This window comes from Pelodiscus sinensis, chromosome 13 (assembly GCF_052426305.1).
Source record: "Pelodiscus sinensis isolate ZL-2025 chromosome 13, ASM5242630v1, whole genome shotgun sequence".
In the NCBI taxonomy this organism is placed as follows: domain Eukaryota; kingdom Metazoa; phylum Chordata; order Testudines; family Trionychidae; genus Pelodiscus; species Pelodiscus sinensis.
This window is the reverse complement of record NC_143064.1, coordinates 30,331,098-30,351,982: the sequence shown is the minus strand read 5'-3', so window position 1 is coordinate 30,351,982 and position 20,885 is coordinate 30,331,098. Positions and strand designations below refer to the sequence as shown.

The window sequence follows — 20,885 nt, the reverse complement described above, 5'->3', positions numbered from 1 at the left end:
AAGTTCTGCAAGGACAAACACTTCACAAGAATGAGCTACAGATCTGAGATATTGTTTAAAAATAGAAAGTTAACTTTCTAACCTTTACAGCTGTGAAGGAAACTTTCTACATAAGGCCTAAGTGAAGCTGATACAGAGGTATCTGACAGGGTCCAGATTGTCTGAAGCAATAAGGGTTTAAAGGATGAAATCTAATTATATACATTTCATTGAATACACTTATTTCACTTTTAACTTCTATCTAGCACATCTGTTTATCTCAAACTACCTCCAGATCTCTGCTGATAACTGGTGAGGTGTAGCTATTCTCAATACAAAACCTGCAACACATTAACGTTTGGTGCTGGGGTACAATTCAGTGTTATAACAGATTCTATGACACAGGAGAGTGAAGCAATAGGATTGTTCAGTTCCATATTTAATTCAATAAAAGCCCACTATTTAAAAAAAATAAATGTATCAGCAACTGTCACAGAAGCCCCAGGGCCACAAGAACCTTACTCTAGAATGTTAATCAAGTTTACATGTTACAGATGTAGAGCAGAGACAAAGGAACATCTGTACATTACAGATGTACAGAGACAAAGGAATGGCTCTCACTGATGGTGGAGAAAGTGGTAGGTCCTGAGCATATTGCCTTTTAGAAAAAAGAAAAATCCTTCCTCTTACAGTCAGAGGAAGAGGAAAGCTGCAGCAGGTGTCTTTCTGCTTTCATCTTGGCTTTGATGTGTATTCTGAGGCAACTGAGGTTATTGGGGCTAGCACTAACTGGAGAGCGCCTGCAGACAACAAGGGGAGGAGATAGAAAGTCAGTCCATTCAAAAGTCACTCTCACTTATGACCTCTTCTCCCAGCTGCCAGCTCTCACAGAGATTAGTTTGACCCAATATTTACAAGATCAGAAACAACTAAAATATCACTTCTCCAGATGCAAGCTCTCTGCTACTAGGAAAAAAAATCCCAGAATAATGAGTACTTTGCTGGTAGATTAGATCTGTAGCAAACCAGAGTAATGCTGAAAAGTTTGTTATGTGCACATTGTGAGACCTGTGTCTGGCTACAACAGACAAATGCAGTATAGAATCAATACCAGACGAGGTGGGGGGGCGGGGAGGAGGAAGCACCTTTAAAGGGAAAGGATGTTTATTTCCATTTGAACTATGAAGCTCTCTCTGCAGTCTCCTCTTCTAAAAGGATTCAGGATATCTGTTTTGCAGTGCCTTTACCACACAAAGAGGGGAGACAGCATTGCCTCATCCCTTCTGTGTCCCAACTGAGTCCAGGTGGAGGGGATGCAGAGAGGTGAGCCATACTGGGTAGCACATGAGACTTAGAGCTGTGATTGGTAGAGACACTGGAAGAGATTTAAAGACACCAAATGAATAATCTTACCACCCTGGATCCAATATATTTAGTACTCACTCTCAGCACTCATGAGTGAGCTGTGGCTCAGACGCAGGGGCAGGCAGACAGGCTGCTGCTACTCTTGGGTTTGGTGTAGTGGAGCCAGGGAAGAGGGGAGAAACAGATGAGAGAATTAAGAGTGTGCCACCCAATTTGCTGGCTTCTTCACCTCACAACTGCAAGCTCAGAGACCAGAAGCATCTGGCTCGGTCCTTACCAATACCTCATGGTTTCATGGTTCATGCTGAAATTCAGTGGCACTGTCTATTGTGCTATTCCCCCCACATCCTCTTTGTCTATATTTTGATAACATGCCCATTACCATAATATTAGACTCTCACTTTCTCACACTGCTGTCAAAAGGCAAAGGAATGGATCTCACCAATAGTGGAGAAAGTGGCAGAAGTCTGTTTCTAGGAACAATTATTTGGTCAGGGGCCAGCCTACACCCAAACCAGACACTAATGCTAGAGAAATTGTGATGCTGCAGAAGACAATGAGCATGTCTTGAAACTGGAGAATCTGGTGGCCTTGCATCAGCTTGACACCCCAAAAGTGCATGCCCATGATTTCCTCAGCATGCTTATTCTGGAGCAGCCCTTCTTTTTCCCTCTGCAATCACTCTCATCTCTCCCTCCACTCTTTTCCATCCATCACTCCCAGCTCTTAGATTAAAAGTTTCCCACAAAGAGACAATGGCTGCTGGCAGCTCAGGGAGAAAGAGATCCATGCATACAGAATGAAATTATTTGTCCACAGCTGGAGATTGAAGACTGGAACAAAACAGGTCAGCCCCAGAAGGCAGCCATTGGTCTTGCTCTGGAAAGGGTGGGGCTAAAGACTTTTTAGGCCTGGTCTTTTTCCAAAAAATGTTTTCTCAGGTGTTTTCCTGGGTAGTGCCAATGAGGACTTCCCCCACGGCCCCTTTCCTAGCCAAAGCTCACAGCTTCCCATGTGATTAATTAAATATCCAGATATGCTCTGGAGTGTGTCGGTGTAAAGTCCTCTAGTGCTCTCTCAGTGCATTGGTTGTTGCAGAGCCTCTTGCATTACTTGCACACGTATCTCTCCACTGTCCGCTGGCACTTCTTGCACATCACGTAGCAGCACCAATAGTACTTGCACTGGCACCTCTCCACTATGCTCTCAGTGTAAGCATTGTAGCCACGCCCGCAGCACATCAGGTTGCAGCTGTCACTGCCCACAGAGGTCTTGTTGCATTGCCTGCCCAAGTGGAAGCAGATGAGGGGATTTAGGAATGTGATAGCACAACTGTGTTCAGGTGCTAGTTCTGGCATAGGACTTGAGATGGGTAGGACTTGAGATGGGTATCAATCTAGGAAATAATTTGTTTTTCTAGAGGCTGAGCATACATGGGAACCAAAGAATAGTTGGGAGGGACTGTTTCTCTCTGAGAGACACTGGAATGATGAGCAGTTAGAGGCAAGAAGGATTATGGAAGAGATGAGAATGGTCCTCCTCTCTGCTCTTGACATATTAGGGTGAGGTGGGTAAGTGCTTCTCACCCAATCCACTGACTAGCAGGTTCATATGCCCTGTAGCAGAGCTGGGCTGTGGAATGGACAGTTGGATCTACTAGGCTCTCTACTGCTTTAACAGCTGAATACTGAATGGGGGGGGGGGGGGCGGAACTACCATCCTGTACCCAGAGGAGATAAACTAGCTGTTAGGGTTTCATGGCAATCCCCATACTTGCTGGAATCTAACTAACAAATGCTTCCTCTCCACAAGCTACTCAAGGTTTAGTTATCAGCCCTAGTGGAACAGATAGAATCAAAAGATGGATGGGGCCCAATCTAGACCATATGAGGCCCCCATAAAACCATACCGTTAGTTATTCCAAAATAATGCTGGTGTGTAGACATAGCCTTACTCTTTAAGGAGCAACAGGACTCTTGTTTTTGTAGATACAGACTAACACAGCTACCCGTGTTACTTATATAGACTGTTTCTAGGTTGGACTGCAGAGGTAGAATGAAAGTTCCCATATCAGAGGGATGCTACAGCCTCTGTAGTTGGTCCTTACCTGTCCTGAGTTCCTAGAGACCCCAGTTTGGGATTCTTTGTGCAGTAATCTGGAGAACTGACTAGATAAATCAGCTCAACATCTCTCACTGGCCTGATATCCAATTCTTTGGGCACAAGCTGCTTTCTGGTCCCCATGTGCCGGTAGGTCACCTTGGTAGCTGCCAGGTATTTGGATTTGAGGTCAGTAGCTATTTCACTTAAATCTTGCAGCCCCTTCCAACAGGTCTTAACTGAGCAGGAGCCAGAAACACCATGGCATTTACACTTCGTCTCCAAAGAGTCAATCAATACCTGGAAGGAAAGAAAATCAGTAAGGAACCCAAGTTTGGGATTCATCGTTTCCTGACATATCCCAAACATCTTAGGAAGATTTCTGGAGAATGTCCACAGGAGGCTTCAGGATATGAGAAAGCATGGCCAGTCACTGGCACCCAGGAGGTCTTACCTCACTTAGTATCTATGGGGGACTCTTTCAAGTGTTGCCAAACATGAAATCCCACATTGAAGCTAACAGAATCCCAGGGTTCACTTACTATGCTTTATGGTCCCTATAAGAAGAAAGTACACATGACACTTCTCCCAAGGAATGAGTTTGCAATAGGGCCTGAAGATTCCTCTCCTTAATTCAGGGGTGTGCTGTGGGCAGTTTCCCATCTTGTGCCTGGCTGTGTACAGAGGACTGTAGTCTCTGCATAGCATCTTTCCATAATATAAAGCAGGGGGGTAGCTGCTATCTTCTCCATTTTGGGGCATTAGGTGCCACCGGTAGGTTGCTGGCGAACTGTCAGCAAAACCTTTGCTTGGGATATATATGGTCACCACAGGTCCATTAGCTATCAGGAGAAAAGATATGCAGAGACATGAAAGGCATGTGAAGGGTGTTTGTGTACATAGGTCATTATAAAATTACTTTAACTCATTGATTTGCCTTGCTTGTTGTGGTCTTGCCAGTTTTTGTAGCCAGTGCCCATACCCACCTGTCGGCCCACTGCATTGTTATGGAGATTCATAAGCCTGGTGGCTTGTCCCCCTGCCTTGCTGGACTTCATGGCACCATCAGCAAAGGCAGAACCCATCTGGAGGCCATAGTGGAGGTTGTCCCCACATCCACCCCACCTGAAGTCTGGCCCAGGCACTTCAGATGGGGCAGATCCACAGGAGCAGATAGGTAATTCCCCTGAGGCACAGGCGCGGGCGATGGAATGACTGACAGCAGCAGCTGCCAGTGCATACACAAATGCAGATTCCCTCGTCCCTGTGAAGAAAAAGAAAGAATCCCAAAGAGTCCTGAATCCCAGAAATGCCAGAGTGATTCCTAGGGCCACAGAGCTTTCTTCATACAGAGAAAATCACCACTACTGTTCAGATTCATTCCCACCTTTCATTCATTTGATGCTAACTGTACAGGATCTCAGCACAGTGTGGGTGACAACACAACAGCAAGTAGAATTCAGGATGTACAGGGAAGCATAAGGGAAGCATCTCCTTTTGGCTGACACTTCAAGCAACTCTGACAGGCTCTTGAATGAGCAGTGGCTAGCTCTGCGCAGCCTCCTTACATGGGTCCGTCGAGAGAGCAGTGTTGTTTACAATTAGAACCTTGATTTTCCACAGCCAGGATCTCAGAGCATGCATGTATGTGCCCACTCTCATTAGTGAAATCTCTTAACTCTTCAAACAACTATGGTGCTAGTCAGCATTATTCTCCCCATGTCACAGAAAGGGAAAGGGAAATATAGGGAGTTGGTGCAACTTGCTGAAGTCACACAGCAAAACAGCAGCAGCTCCAGAAACGGAATCCAGGATGATTTACTCAGCAATTTACTTTAACCAGTCAAGTACATCTCTGAAAGATGCATTATTTTTATTATATTAGCATCCTGTTCCAAGAGGGCCAGAGTACTATCACATTAAGGAGACAGGGCCCTGTTAGTTTCTTCCAAAAGACCTCTAATACTGGTTTGGAGTGGAAAGTAAAACTACTTCCATCCCCACACCCCCAACCAGTAATTTCTTTCACAGGAGCAAGAATGCAAAATTCCTGCTCTGACTCAATAGCAACTAGACAAAAACAGGTGTAAGAAAATATACTTCCTTTGTACCCCTTCTTGTCTGCATCCCATTCTGATTCTACTCTTTTGGCCATATTTTTCACCCTCTTTTGTTCTGTTCTTCACTTTCCCCTGGGATTAACTCTCCCTTTGTTTTGGGGGGTCTCTAGCAATTGTGCTTTTTTTTTTGACACCAAAGTTAATGTCCATCACCCAGACTATGAGCTAGCTAGGAGACTGCATCTTGCAGTCTCTTTGCATGTTCCAGGTCAGATTTTGATCTCAGTTATAATGGGATGAATTCTGTATATCTCTAGTGACTTAAATTCTGTTACTCTAGAGTATCTGACATCAGAATATGACCCATTGACTACAGTCAGAATTTTGCATGTGAAAGGACTGCAGGAGAATGAAAAACTACAGTGTTTAGACAAGCAGGGTACAGAAATGCCAGATGATATAGCACAATTACCTTTAATGAGGTCTGGGGTGAAACTGGGTGCATATTCAATGGAAGAGCAGTTCCACCTCATATCGGAGAATGTTTTTTGGCACACTCCCTTGGTCTCTTTGGCTGCATATACGATACTGTGCATGAGCTCCAGGTTTCTTCTGCACAGTTGCAACTGGTCTGGGACTAGCCCATCCAAAATCTTGCAGTGCTGGGTCTGGTTCCATGCTACCCTGCTGCCATTCACCATTAGCCCTCTGTCAGGAGAGGAATTACCATAACTGAGTGAGATGGGGTAGAGAACCCAGCCCAGACTACAGCCTGCTGTTGTCCAGAGATGTCACTGGGGGCCAAAAGGAGCAATGGGGTACAGATAAACCATGGGCTGAGTACTGGTAACTGGATACCAGGCTTTTAACCTCTAAATCAGAAATCTGGTTATCTTCCATATCAGTGACAGCTGTTCAGTAACCTCCACCTGAAAAGAGGTGGTGGGTCTCAGAGCTGTTCCTGGTAGGCAGGTATCAATATTGATAGAGCAAACATAGCTAGTTACTACTTGTATCCCTTGGTTGACATCCTCAGCAGATGCATGTGGGCCTTTACTGCCTGTGAACTCAGTGGACTTAAGCAGTTATAAAGACCAACTAACACCTGTATCCTGAGGGGCAAATGGCAGTTTGAATTTTGAGGTGCCACTTATAATTAGGAAGACTGAAAATTCTTCCATTCTAGCCCCAAAGCCAGCAGTGGCTACTCGGCCAGAAGGGGGAAGGGATAGCTGTTAGGCTTTAAAGCCCAGCAGGGAAACAACGGCAAACAGCCTGGGCTGGAGCTGAGCATGGCCAGAAAGCATCCCTAGTCCAAGTGGAAAGGCAGGGGAGGTGGGCTGCCTAGGTAGCAGAGGACAGAGGAAGGGAGCTAGTTCCCCTGGAGCGCGGCCGGAGCCTACCCTGTCCCCAGGGGATTTAGCGCCGGCAGCTGTTAGGGAACAAGCTGAGCTGGGGAGCCCCGGGCTGGGCATCTCTCAGCTGCCGGGGGCAGGTGCGTTGCCGGGGGCTGCAGCCCCACGAGCTACTCACAGCCACTGGATCGCCGCGGAGAGACGCAGCTGCCAGAGCAGCACCAGGCTGAGCCGAAGCGGGGCTGGGAAGCAGGAGCCCATCGCGGCAGCGGGCGAGTCCGGGGCTAGCCAGTAACCCCCGGCTCTTAAAGCGGCCGGGCGCGGCCCCCCGGGGGCACGGACAATGGGAGTTTCGGGTGCCATTCACACGGCGGCTCCGCTCCCGGCCGGACACGCGGGGCCGTTCGCAGCTTCGTGTCAAAGCCGCGCACCCCGCCCTCCCCGAAAGGTCCCTGAGCCCCGCCCCGGCCAGGTGCGCCCGGTCGCTACCGCAGTCAGAAGGGGCCGGGCACTGGCTGGGGCGCGAGGACACGACCCTTTGCTGGCGGATGCGGGGCTTGGGAAGGAACATGGGGGGGGGGGGGCTGTGCCCAGAGCCAGGCGGCCCCGGGGACCCGCCGCAGTGCTCGGGGCTGATCGCTCCGCGGGGAAAGTCCTTGTGGGCGGCCAGGCCCCATTTGCATCCACACCCGCCTCCGCATTTACATAGCGCCAGACAAACAGGCCCGCCGTCCTCGCAGGTGTCGAGCCGAGTCAGTCGCCCCGCCCCGCCCCTCGGGGAGCAGCGAGGCCCCGGCTGCCCCTTTGAAGAGGCTCTTTGAAATGGGCTGCTGAGCTTTATCTGCATGTCAATTGCTGGGAGCCAAGGCAATCAAGGGCGCTGCCCCTTTGGCAAGGGCGTCCTCCCCTCCCCGAAACCAACGGCAACTCCCTGGCCCCACGCTCAGCACCCCCGCTCCGCACTCACCTTACATCGCGCTGCAAAGTAAGCCGGAGATGCGAAGAGCCGGAGCCTGGCGGCCCTTCCTGCTCACTGCATTGACAGGAGAGCCAGGCCGGGAGCCCGCCGCCAGCTGCTGCTTGGCACTTCTAGTGCATTGGCAAACCGGGCACAGACATGGTGGGTTAAGAGCAGCCTGGAAGAGGGAGACAATAAGTAATAAAGTGTCTCCCCGGGGCAGACGGGAAAAGGGGGAGAGGAGCCAGGTTAAACGGATGCTGCCAGTTTACATTGTATTCACATTCGGGGTGATGTACTTTACCAAGGGTGGTTCTACATTACCCCTCCTAGAGGGGAGAGATTAGAGGGGAGAGGCCGAATGCTTGAGTTAATTGCCTTGTGCTTTTGACAGCACTTTGTGAATCTTCACTTTTCCACCTTCCCCTGTGCAGTCAATTAGGACCAGAGCGTTAGAGGTCCTTGAAATCATCTGAATCGATTTCAGTCGTTGAAATGAATGGGAGTTGGAATCTGGACCTCACTTTTCTAGTTTGTGTGGGGCTTTGTTGAGAAAAAGGGTTCACAAAAATAGGAAAGGATTGCTGTAAAACTCCTGAGAGTTGGGGGTGGAGTGGGTCAACCGAGTTACTATTTCTTTTTGCACTGGTAGGAACTCTCTCTCTCCTCATCTTGAAGTTACTATTTACAGTCTAAACAAGATACAAGCAGTGAGAATAAAACAGGACAAGGGAAGGAAAAGTGAGGGTGACAAACAATAACAAGAGCATAAAGTTACTGTGCACACAGCTTGATGGTTCTGAATAATTTAAATGTATTTGCTCATCAATAAAGAATATCCCTTCTCATCCCTAATGTAGCCATGATTAATAGGTGCATTTCCTGAGACTGAGCATTAAGGAATTTGAAGGAGGAGAACCAGGACGTGTCTTTACAAATTAGCTCAGGGAGGTTTGTAATTTTTTTTTAACTGATTGAATTTCAAGTGGACGGGTGGAAGATTTGGCAATGTCACCCCAGCTCTGTGTTCTGTTACATTTGTTAATAATCCAGTGGCATCAAAATTGTGGCTCTGGAATAAGTTTATAAATCATGGAAATAGTATTACATCTTGGTTACCAGTTAATATGAATATCAGAGCCACTGGCAATATGGCACCAAGTCAAGAATTGCCCTTTTTGGTCTTTTGCTCTGTAGGATAAAATGATCCTGCAACTCACACAAGTACTTTACTTTGTATTTTCAGTCTTTCTGCCTTCTTCTTATTGGCCCCAGCTCCTCTTATTCATGCCTTGTCACACATGTCTATTATGGGACTTTTCAGGTATTGTAAGAGAGCTCAGTGATGCATTGCACTGTATTGCCACTCTATTGAATTCATACACTCATACCCTGGTGTCAGAAAGTCTTTAAATGGAATTAGAAAGAGTAGGCATTCAAGTCCCATTGGATTGTCTGGAAAGTGTTTTATGTTCTTCCTAAAAGGAGATTTCTGGATTAAGCAATGAGCTCTTTACACAGCATTTGATTGCAGCCATGCATACAGTGGTTACAGCATAGAAGCTGGGAGAGCTTTGTCTCTGGGGCTATGGTCTGGCCTGCATATGGGACAATGAGAGATGGAAAATTTCCCTTTCAACATCTTTTCATCATGGACAAAAGTACAAGGGAGGGGACAGTGAGAAACAAAACAAACTCCTTGGCATTTTTTTTGTATATTAAATAGGAGGAATTAGCTCACAGGTACAAGCTGTTGGAACTTATCAGAGCCCCATGTCATACCTTGAATGGATCATTATTCTGGGGGCAGATCTTGGGGCCCAACTTCTGCTCCCTTTTCTTTTTAAAGCTATTTTTTGTTTGTTTGAAGGCTGTTTTACAAATACACTGTGTTCATACGTTTCCCTCCCTTGGATTCAGTGAGACCTGGACACCCCTTTTCCCCTGCTGTCATACAGCCTCTCAGGAAACTCAGTGGCAATATCCACCACCAGATTAAACACAGGACTATCCAAATATATGAGTCAATCAAAAGCATAGAGACCATCTCACAAAGCCTCACCAGCATGGAGAATCCAGTTCTATGTGACAGAGACATATGGGGCCAAATTACCACCAAAAGCACCAGCTCTGTCCCATGTTACAATAAAAAGCAAGCTAAATTCCTTCCTTAAAGGGTTGGGAAAAATGAGAGAAGCCCAAAAGATCCCCTTTTTGGGGTTTAGGGCTAGGAGTTTGGGCTCCCCAGTGAGTCCCTTCCTGACACTCAGCATAGGGATTCCTCAGAAGCTGACTGAATGTGGGAAAGTCCTGCTAAGGGCCATTGACTTCTCAGTGTTATCTTCTTCCCCTTTCTCCTCCCAGAGACAAACCCTTTGCTCTACATGTTTGACTTGCTTCAGGTATTAGGAGCTGCTAATAGGTTTCATAGCTGAATAGCTGTATGAGAAACAATCTGCAGGAGTTTAGTGTGATTAGGAAAGCTACTTGGGGACACCTACCAGAGGATGTGTCAGACCGGCTTAGGGAGAGCACTCAGCATGCAGCCAACAAAAACATTTCCCATCTAATCTCATTAAAGCACCTTCCCAGAAGCCATGTGAAGGAAAGGGGCTGCAAAGCAGCTTCCACCATAGTTATTAAATCCATTACACTGGCACACAATATATGCCCAAGCATGGAGAACAGACACAACTATACCCAATGTACAGTCCTAAAACTGATAGAACTTCCTACATGCCCAGCACCAAAACATCTGCCCACATCATGACCTAATTCAGCATGATGCTGCATTTAGTTTCAGTACAAAAACCCCCTTTCCTTTTGCACTGGTCCATGCAAGCCATAACAAGAGTCAGCAGTTATCCAGGCTGGCAAATGCTTGCCCAGAGTAATGTGCCTTGCCCTGCACAATAACAGTCAGGCTCTGATGGACACTCTACATGAATACCTCTGCCTTCTGTACCCCAGAGTGCACACTGGGAAAGTGGCAGCTGAAGCACCTCAACTGATGCATGGGGATCAGGACAGGTCCCAAACCACAACGAGCTTGTTGAATCAGAAGAAGCACCTTGAATTGCACTACTACCACGAGTGAGACCCTGTTGAGCGATGTACACAACTGAGTAAAAGCGTTCATATAAAACTCCAGGAATTTAGCAAGACAAAAGGAGACAAAGAGGGAAAGAAGAGCCAGGGAAGAACAAAAATGAAGGTGTGTCTACACTACAGAGTTAACATGGGCTCCTGTCCACCGTAAACCATTAGATGTCCCAGTGCAAAATAGGGATGAGGGAAAGGATTCCCACTGGAACAGACGGGCAGTGATGGAGCCTTGTGAAGTCAAATATTAATTTCTTTTGGAAATATTCTCAGTTATAAGACCTCTGCCTTACACTTTTCCAGTCTTTTCCTTTTCAAAAGGAAAGGGTTTTTTTGTACTGAAACTAAATGCAGCATCATGCTGAATTAGGTCATGATGTGGGCAGATGTTTTGGTGCTGGGCATGTAGGAAGTTCTATCAGTTCTAAATGGAAGTTCTAAATGGAAGGACTCTTCCCTTTGCTGGTCATAACGAGGTGGGTAGTTAATATCATCCCTGATCTCCTTTTGACTTGCCATCATGTGAAATAAAATGATGATAGAGCTTGACTTGCTGACCTTCCTCAGTTACTTCCATGGGATGAAAAGGCATTTAGCGCTTTGTGTCTGAGCAGTGGTCCACGAAGAAGGTACATACTGAGGTAAGGATGAGGTCACTCCCAAATCCCAAAAGGAAATAAAAGGGGCTCAAATTAAAAGAAAGAGAGAAAAATGTGACACTGTATTATTGTTAGAATCAGCTGATTTCCATCTCATAGCCTTTCTGCTTCTGTGCTCTCCCCTGAATCACAACCTTTTCAGCAAACCATGGTGAATGGGAATGACTTTTAAGTAGAGAAGTGAGAGAAGAAAGCCAGTAGGGCAGTGTGAGAGTCAAAGGAAAGAAAGCCGCTTCACAAGGTTTTATTCTTAACTATTTTGAGTAGTTAATATCATCTGAAAATTTTGCCACCTCAGCCCTTGTCTATATGAGGGATTTATTTTGAAATAACCCCCCTCATTTCAAAATAATAAGCAGAGAATCCACACTACCAAGTCCATTATTTCAAAATAATGGGCTGGTTATTTCAAAATCTGTACTTCTGCTTTCCGTGGGGAATAAACTTATTTTGACATAATTATTTAGGGAGTTATTACTTCAAATTTAGTTATTTCAAAACAATTTCCTACTGTAGACATGTCCTCACAGTTTACCCCTTTCTCCAGTACATTTATTAAATAGGTTAAATAGGATTAGTCCCAGTATGGACCCTTGGGGGACACTACGGCTACATCTACACTGGCATGATTTTCCAGAAATGCTTTTAACTGAAAAGTTTTCCGTTAAAAGCATTTTTGGAAAAGAGCGTCTAGATTGGCAGGACGCTTTTCCCAAATGGGAGCAGCATAGTATTTCCGCAAAAGCACTGACAATCTTACATGAGATCGTCAGTGCTTTTGCGGAAATTCAGGCGGCCAGTGTAGACAGCTGGCAAGTTTTTCCGCAAAAGCAGATGATTTTGCGGAAAAGCTTGCCAGTCTAGACACAGCCTACTAGTTATCTCTCTCCATTCTAAAACTGACCATTTATTCCTACCCTTTCTTTCCTGTCTGTTAACCAGTTATCAATCCATGAGAGGACCTTCTCTCTTATCCCATGACAACTAACTTTACTTAGGAGCTTTTAGTAAGAGACCTTGTCAAAAGTTTTCTGGAAAACTAAGTACACAATATCCACTGGATCCCCCTTGTCCACATGCTTGTTGACCCTCTCAAAGCACTCTAGTAGATTAGTAAGGCTTGATTTCTCTTTACAGAATCCATGTAGACTTTCCCCCACAAATTATGTTCATCTACGTGTCTGACAGTTCTATTCTTAACTATAGTTTCAACTAATTTGCCCAGTACTGATGTTAGATTTGCCAGTCTGTAATTATCAGGATTACCTCTAGAGCCCTTTTTAAATATTGGTGTCACATTAGCTATCTTCCAGTCATTAGGTACGGAAGCTGATTTAAAGGGATAGATTACAAACCACAGTTAATATTTCTGCAATTTCACATTTGAATTCTTTCAGAACTTCAAAAGGATCTCACAAAACTAGGTGATTGGGCAACAAAATGACAAATGAATTTTAATGTTGATAAATGCAAAGCAATATACATTGGAATAAAAATCTCAACTATATAAACAAAATGATGGGGACTAATTTAGCTACAACCACTCAAGAGAGAGATCTCGGAGTCATTGTGGATAGTTCTCTGAAATACTAAATACAGATCTGGGCTCCTCATCTCCAAAAATATATATCGGCATTGGAAAAGGTTCAGAAAAAGGCAACAAGGGCAACAAAAAGGATTAGGGGTTTGGAACAGGTGCCATATGAAAAGATTACACAGACTGGGACTTTTCAACTTATAAAAGAGGAGACTAAGGAGGGATATGATAGAGGTCTATAAATCATGACAGGTATGGAGAAAGTGAATAAGGAGAAGTTAAATTTATTTACTTGTTCCCATAACATAACAACTAGGTGTCACCAAATGAAATTAACAGGTTTCAGGTTTAAAACAAACAAAAGGAAGTTTTTCTTCATGTAGCACACAGTCAACCTGTGGAAATCCTTGTCAGAGGATGTTGTGAAGACCAAGACTTTAACAGGGTTCAAAAAAGAGCTAGAGAAATTCATGGAGGCTAAGTCCATCAGTACTTATTATCCAGAATTGGTAGGAATGGTATCCCTAGCTTCTGTTTGTCAGGGGCTGGGAATGGATGACAGGAGAGGGATCACTTGATGCTTTCCTGTTCTGCTCAGTCCCTCTAGGGCAACTGGCACTGGCCACTGTTGGATGACAAGATACTGGGCTAGATGGACCTTTGGTCTCATCTAGTATGGCCATTCTTATGTTCTGATATAAGGCTGCCAAACAAAGGCACAGCTTGGACGTCTTTCCAAGGACCCCTTCATATGGAGGCCAGTAGACACCTTCCTGCATTTATGCATTTCTGTTTCACTATGTTCAAGGAGGAGGAGGAATCTGGTCCAGTTCTGCACCTCAAATCAGAGCACAAAACAGAGCCCGTTTCCATTTACCATGTGTTCTCTGACAAAACATTGCCAGTATCTTGCTTTGGGTTTTTAAATCAAATTAGAGGGCTGAGTGTTCTGTGTCAGGGGGAGAATGGCTTTTTCTTTTTCTGTGCAGTAGGGACTCGGAAAATCCTCCCCGAGCATCTCTGATTGGGGAACATTTCCTGCTGGTGAAAGTAGGTTTGTGCTGCAACATTTCAGACACAAAGTAATGTCATGCAGTGTGTTGATTCTGGCTGGAGGATTTGGCCTGTCCCATATTCCCACAGCATTAAATTCCATTTTAAAGATCAGACTCTTGCAAGAACTGGGGGCTAAGCTTCCTATTTATTTTTTAAATCCATGTTTTTCAGTAAAACATCTGAACAAACAAAGTTGCAGTGGCTCTTTTCTCCTGCCTTCCTATCTTTCCTTGCCTGATTCCTCTCTAGTGTGTTATCATCACAGAACACTACAAAACTAGTAGCAGACACAACAGTGACATGAAGTGATGTCTCAGGCTATGACTACACAACTGGGCTTTATCAGAAAAAGGTACGCAAATTGCACTCCGCAATTTCGTACCTTCTCTGACAGTTTTTTTGGAAGAGGCTTTTCCGAAATTTGGCCCATCTACACTGGGCCAAATTTCAGAAAAAACCCTCTTTTGGGAAGAAGACAGGGCTTCTGAAAGAGCACGCCTGCTCTTCTTCTTCAAAAAAAAGCGGAAGAGTGGATGATTTCCCTGGACGTGACAGAGTTTTTCTAGGATACCTCCAGTATCCCAGAAAAACCCCATAGTTTAGACATAGCCTCAGCTACAGCAGGACGGGTTTCTTGCCCTCTTCACTGCCATGCTCCAGATGATGGCCAGGAAGAAACACAATGAAAAAGATATAGAGACAAGTCAGCTACTATGTGTTTGATTCTCAGATTGGTATTGTCTCTGATTGCCTAACAACTAACCCAAGCCACTAACTTGGATGGCACTCCAGCACACACATCAGTGCAACCTCTTCCACTCTAAGTCCTTCATGTCTGCTCTCATTTGTTCCATCAGTGCATCCTCTCTTCTCTCTCTGTCTCCTGGCTGTTTGGGTCAAGATACAGCATAATGGGATGGAACCACCCATTGGTTGCTTTTTCTCATGAAAGATTTAAGGCATTAGCTATGTTGTTAATGGCTGTAAGTGGCCTGCTGGCCACATTTCCTTGTTAGAGGGAGTGAAACCTACTCACTGTAACGTGGAAATGTGACCAGCAGACAAGTGGAAGAAAAGTTCACATATGAAAGAATCTCTGATAGGAGGCCCTGGAAGGTGAGGGAAATCTGTGTTCTACTGCACCTCTGCACATTTCCTGATCCAGACAGATCCAAGTAGAGTTCAGAGAGCCTGGTAAAACTATAACCCCTGGGTTCCCTATTGCTCTGGACATATTCCAGACACCTCAGTCTTTTCTACATTTATTTTGTATGTGTCTCTCAGAAGGGTGGCAACTCTGCTTGCCTCTTCCAAGACCATGACGGATGCATGGTCTCATCTGTGATGAAATTCACTTCCTGGTTGCAGATGAAACATGTGGAGGGGTGCATGGAGGAGATCGGCTTGTCATGGGGAAAGTATGAGGCAGCATAAGGGGACTGCAGAAGAAAAAATTCCTCCTTAGGTGCTGCACAGCAAGGACTTCTCAGTAGAGTCTAGCTTGTATATTCCAGGAGATTGGCCAGAAGGACTCAGCTCCCACAGAGATCCAGAGCCCTGAGGCAGCAGTGGTGTAATTCCTGTTGGGGGTGGGGCGGGTGGTAGGCTCATCATCATAAAGAGTAACACATGCACTGTGGGCGCAGGAAACAATTATCTTTATAGTTGTTTGTAATAGTTTCAGCATGCTCCATACAGTTGAGGTACTTTTCAAAGCCTTCTCAGGACACAACTGTTTAATGATTTGCATGTTTGGCAGCACTTAGGCATTGCCTGTGTTATCTGAGGACTTCAATATTGTCATTCCATGCAAAATCTTTTTCTCCACCTTGGATCATTTGTTTCTATCACTTTGAATTCAGTGTATTTACACCAGACATGAACTTCAACCTCTTCTGAGAGCTACGAGATGAAAACTGGTCCCATAATTACATGACATTGGATAGTACATATCACAAGATAGGATCCCAGAAGTTAGAACTGGAAAACCCCATCTAGCTAGCCTGTTCTGCTGGAGGCTGTTGCAGGATTTGTCCATACAGTATAATCTCCAGTGCTTTGTCCTGTATAATATTACATTATTCAAGTAATGGAATGTCCATCAATTCCCTTGGGTGATAAACCCAAGTCAAATTGGTCAAAATGGTTCCTGATAATGAACCTCCATTTTTCTTTGCTCAGTTCCACCCTGTTGCTACTTGATATGCCTCTAGGTGTCTGTAAATATCTTTTCTCACACTCCACAAGCTGAGGCATATGTGTTTTTACCTTGAACACAATTCAGATGTACAGTACACACTTCTCTTTAATTACAGCTCATGTATTATTTTCATTCTGAACCCCCCTTTTCAGTGTTTTGAAATACATTTCCTCAAAAGTTCCCCTTTGAGCTGAAGTGCCTTGTGCTTGATCTAGGTCCAGAGGGGTGGGTGTGTGTGTGTGTGGAGGGGAGAGGGGTGTGTGTGTGGAGGGGGAAATTTGAAGAAACTCTGTGCAATATATTTGGAGTTTTCTGAACATGAGAAATTGGCTTTTCAGCTGTGAAAAATTATCCTGGTGCTTTTCCAGGATGGTATAACTCAAAAACACAGAGGACATACCACTTCATACGTATTATGTCTTTAGCGCTCAAAGATGCATGTTTTGCTAAGCTTGAGTGAGCCATGGAGTGATCTGTGAGTGAAGCCACTGCCCTGGTATGCCTCCTATGTTGTTTTACATATCAACATAGGTGCCTAGCCCATGCAGCAAGTCAAGTTTTCAAAATCACATAGCTATGGAGCATTCCATGTTTTTCCAGACGTCTGGCAATGCCTGGCGCCCCGCTGAACACCATCCAAAGGGGCAGAGTTGTCCAGGCAGCCTCCAAGATGGGTCTCAGCCCTGCCAATTTCAAAGTCATTGTGCTCTGTGCTCATGTACCCAAAGCTACCTTGTGCCCAGAAAAATGCATTTAATGGGACAGCATCTACACTGTCTCTGTTTCTCTAAAATCTCCCAGGGGTGCAGCTCCACCTTTGTGAGTGATGATGGGAGTCCTTGTAAAGGAATGTGCTAGTATTTTAACTACTGTGCCACCTAATCCAGGCCCAGCTCTTAGCTGATCTTCATGACACTGGCACTGGCAGTAAGGGGATCTGCACTAGCAAGAGGAATGGTGGGAGATTTTAGGAAATCTGGCCGAGACCCTAACCTCACTGGGTGAGTTCACTGGGCTAACAGAGCCATTCAACCCCAAAGAAAGGTACTGCCACCAGCACAGTGCCTATGTCCCAGCATCCCACAGCCTGCCTCCTGCCCCAAGTCTGTATGCAAAGGCAGGCTCAGCAAAATACCACATCTGTGCTGAGCGTGAACTTCTCATGAAGTCCCTCTACCCCAAATCCTGGTTGTTGAGAGAAGCCTAGCTCTGGGGTTCATTAACTGCATAGGTACAGGGATTAAGGAAATTTGACTCCTAACAGCAACTACCACTTGGAGAACAATATAGCAGCAGTTTCCCAGCAGGCCCTGTGATGCGATTCCTAGGCAATGGGAAGTTACTGCTTCATCTACATACCTCTGAGCTCTTTGTGTTCCTAGCAAAGTGTGAGGTTGCAACACTTGAGAAGTGGGTGTGAGAAGAATTCCCTGGGTTCAGATGGAGAGAGCAGGAGGAGACAGGAAGGGGAACCCCTGCAAGCCTCCAGGAAAGTAGCACTTAGGATGAGTGACAGGTGACTCACTCTCGCCTGCCCTGTACTGTGACCAAAGCGCTTTGGTTTATGTGGTTCTCAGAGAAACTCCAGTGGAGCTTTATGATCAGAAATGAGTTTGACTAACTAGGGCTGCATGCAAACATCACAGGGCCTCAGAGAGACGTAACTCCTTCCCTCAGCCTGCAGCATCAGGCCCCAACGAACGCCAAATGCGGGGCTCTGGCAGACAACTTTAGGACCCTCCTATACACTCTCAGCCTAACAGGGGAGCCAAGCTGTACAAACTCCTCCTGCTCCTTAGCACTGACCTTGCTAATGTGGGAGGTGTTGGTGCTTCTCTACTTTCTAGTGGGCAGGTGTTCTCTCTGATAAACCCCTCCACAACTTTCACTAAGGATACTTCTACACTGCACGCTTATTTCAGAATAAGCTATTCTGGAAGGAATACTCAGAAATAGCTTATTTCGAAATAGCGCTTCTACACTACAGGAAAGCCTCAAAATTAGTCTGAGGCAGGCTCTCCTAATGTGGATGTGCTACTTCACTTTAGAGCCCCAGGAGGCATTGGGGAATAATTACACTGAATGACCCTGGGGAGGAGCTACTTCGAAATAGAAGCAGTGAAGCGTCCACACTACAGCTATTTCAAAATAGCTATTTTGGAATAGGTGTTATTCCTCGTGGAATGAGGCTTACAGAAGTCAGAATGAGCCATCTGTTATTTCAAAATAATGGAATTTCCATGTAGAAGCTCACATTGTTATTTCGGAATAACGGCTGTTATTCTGAAATAATGCTGCTGTGTAGATGCACTCTTAAGTGGCCTCTTCACGTCTCAGCAGACAGTCCTCAGGTAGAGTTGCCAACTGTGACTGAAGTTATTTGGGGAGATTTTTTTCTCTCCATCATGACGCAATGCCATTTTCTTAAACTACCCAATGAAAATCTCCTGGACTGATTTCAGTAGTGGCTGGGAGATCAATCCCAGTTCCAGCAAACTCCAGGCCAGTCCTGGAGGACTGGCAACCCTAAGATCAGGGCAGCCTAAGGCATGTTGGTGAGGTGGGCACAGGTTGCCCTGCAGCTGCCTGGGCTGGACCCACTGTGTGGCGAGCCTCTATAGCTGATTTGTCCCTTTTCACCAGCATGAAATTTGCCAGTATTTAATATAATTGACTTCCTTTTACCCATGAGACACCTTCTTCTGTTCTCCAGGGCAGGCCCTCTGCTTCCTGCTCAGGCTGAGAACTTTCTCCCCACCCCACACTGAAAGGTCTTCCACTGCCCTGCTTCCCCAGCTGATGGGGGCAGGATCAGTGTGGTGAGAGCAGTCCCTCCCTCACCCCTCAGCTCCCCTCCTTTTCTATTCTCCCATTCACTCCACCTTTATGGCCACTATAAAACTCTCCACATCTCCCTTTCAATGAGGCTGTAAAGATGAACTCGTGACCTGAGGAGTACCAGTTCCAGGCCATGTTGTCACAAGAACAGATAGGCTCCTAACCCTCAGCAGGCCCTGTGTCCATGGCAAGTGTAACTACGCATCATTTTGTTCAGGAGTCAGCTCCTCAGAGCTAAGTCTTCCTCTCCACAGGCAAAAATGCCCAGGGGAGGTCCCAGGTGTCTCAGATCTGGCATGGAGAGGCTAAAACAGGTGGGTTTGTGCAGATTTGGCTCAAGGTAGGGTTGAAAATCTATGACAACAGCTCACCAACATTTGGTGTTGTTGAATGTACAGCCAAATTCCAGGCCTGACTTGGCCTACCTCCAGAACCCCAGACAAACACCAGTGTACTGGCTCAGATCTTGAATTATGAATCCGCTAGCTCCTGAGAACCCTCTGTACAGAAGCCCTATGAAAACACAAGATGACGGTACTATCTAGTGGGGGACAGAGTCACATACCCAGGTTTCCCAGTTGTTCTGTACTGTGGTCTATGGAATAGCAATCAAGGCAAAATGGGAGTCCACTTGGTACCCATCAACCAGGCTCATGACATCAATTCTGGGGCTCAGAGCAGAACAGTCAGCAGGTCCCCCATGTACATACAAGTCAACCCACGTGGCTGTGGTTCGCTTGACATTTGGGCAGTGCTGACTCTTGGAGGGAGTTTAAATATGAGAGGGGGTAAGAGGAGTGTCTAGTTTAGGGCAAGGGATTAGGGCGTAGGAGGGGATGTTTGAGTGTGGGGTGTGGGCTCTGGGCTGGATTGCTGATTAGCAGAGTGTTCAGAGTTTCTACTGGTGGTGCACATTCACACATGCCTTAGTGCACGTAAAATAATTATTCTGCACATGGATGGAAAAGATTTCAGGGAACATTGGGTGAAGAGGAAGGCACTTACCTTAGGTGCTCCTGAAAGTGACAGGCACATCCCTATGTGGGGAAGCCAGAGGATCACCGTGGGCCACTTACCACAGGCACCGCTCCTGCAGCTTCTATTGTCTGCAGTTCCCTGCCAATGGAAGATGCTGAGTTAGTGCTCAGGGTGGAGGCATTATACAGAGACTCCCATGTTCTGGGGCCACAGGAACATGGTACCAGCTGCTTCTGGGAGCGATTTGGTATAGGGCAAACAGAAAGCCTGTCATAGCCTCACTGCACTGCTGGGGGTGGCAGCTAGAGGGCCCCAGGCTCTTAAATTGTCTGATCCCCTTGGCAATTGCTCTTTGCTCCCCTTTCCCCCACTGATGGGTCTGCCATCAGTTAGGCCTTCCCGCTTTCACTGCACTCCTGCATTCAGTGCTGGCATTGGCAAATTGCTATTTATGGTATTTTTGTAGTTGGTGCATTAAAACTGGAGGCAGAGGTCCTGTTCTAAGCCCATTCCAGGAGACACAGAAATTAGAATGTGGTACCCAGAGAATTGTCTTGTGCTCTGTATTTGAGAATTTCCACATGGTCTGTATATATTAAACAGGACTCATTACAGCTAAGACATGTTTATATCCCTTTCTCAATGCAGGTGATGCTGTTCCCAACATGGCACTAATCCCAGAGTCCCTTCCAGTGGGC

At 45.9% G+C, this 20,885-nt stretch overlaps 1 protein-coding gene across 4 annotated transcripts; it reads right to left on the bottom strand.

Annotated features, from left to right (window-relative positions):
* Positions 1-501: 501 nt before the first annotated feature.
* Positions 502-20,345, bottom strand: LOC102449564 (protein Wnt-11b). 4 transcript variants are annotated; one of them, XM_089781631.1, is made up of 6 exons: positions 20,215-20,345; positions 7,827-7,995; positions 5,977-6,212; positions 4,431-4,708; positions 3,452-3,744; positions 502-2,628 (listed from the first exon to the last, which is right to left on the bottom strand). In XM_089781631.1, exons 3-6 carry the CDS (start codon positions 6,203-6,205, stop codon positions 2,454-2,456), a joined length of 975 nt encoding a protein of 324 aa, XP_089637757.1. In that variant the 5' UTR covers positions 6,206-6,212; positions 7,827-7,995; positions 20,215-20,345; the 3' UTR covers positions 502-2,453. The 4 variants fall into 4 exon arrangements, with proteins under 4 accessions (XP_089637757.1, XP_089637758.1, XP_075796918.2 ...); XM_089781632.1 differs by lacking the exon at positions 20,215-20,345 and having other exon boundaries at positions 7,827-8,320; XM_075940803.2 differs by lacking the exons at positions 7,827-7,995; positions 20,215-20,345 and adding an exon at positions 7,565-7,669.
* Between the last annotated feature and the right edge of the window lie 540 nt (positions 20,346-20,885).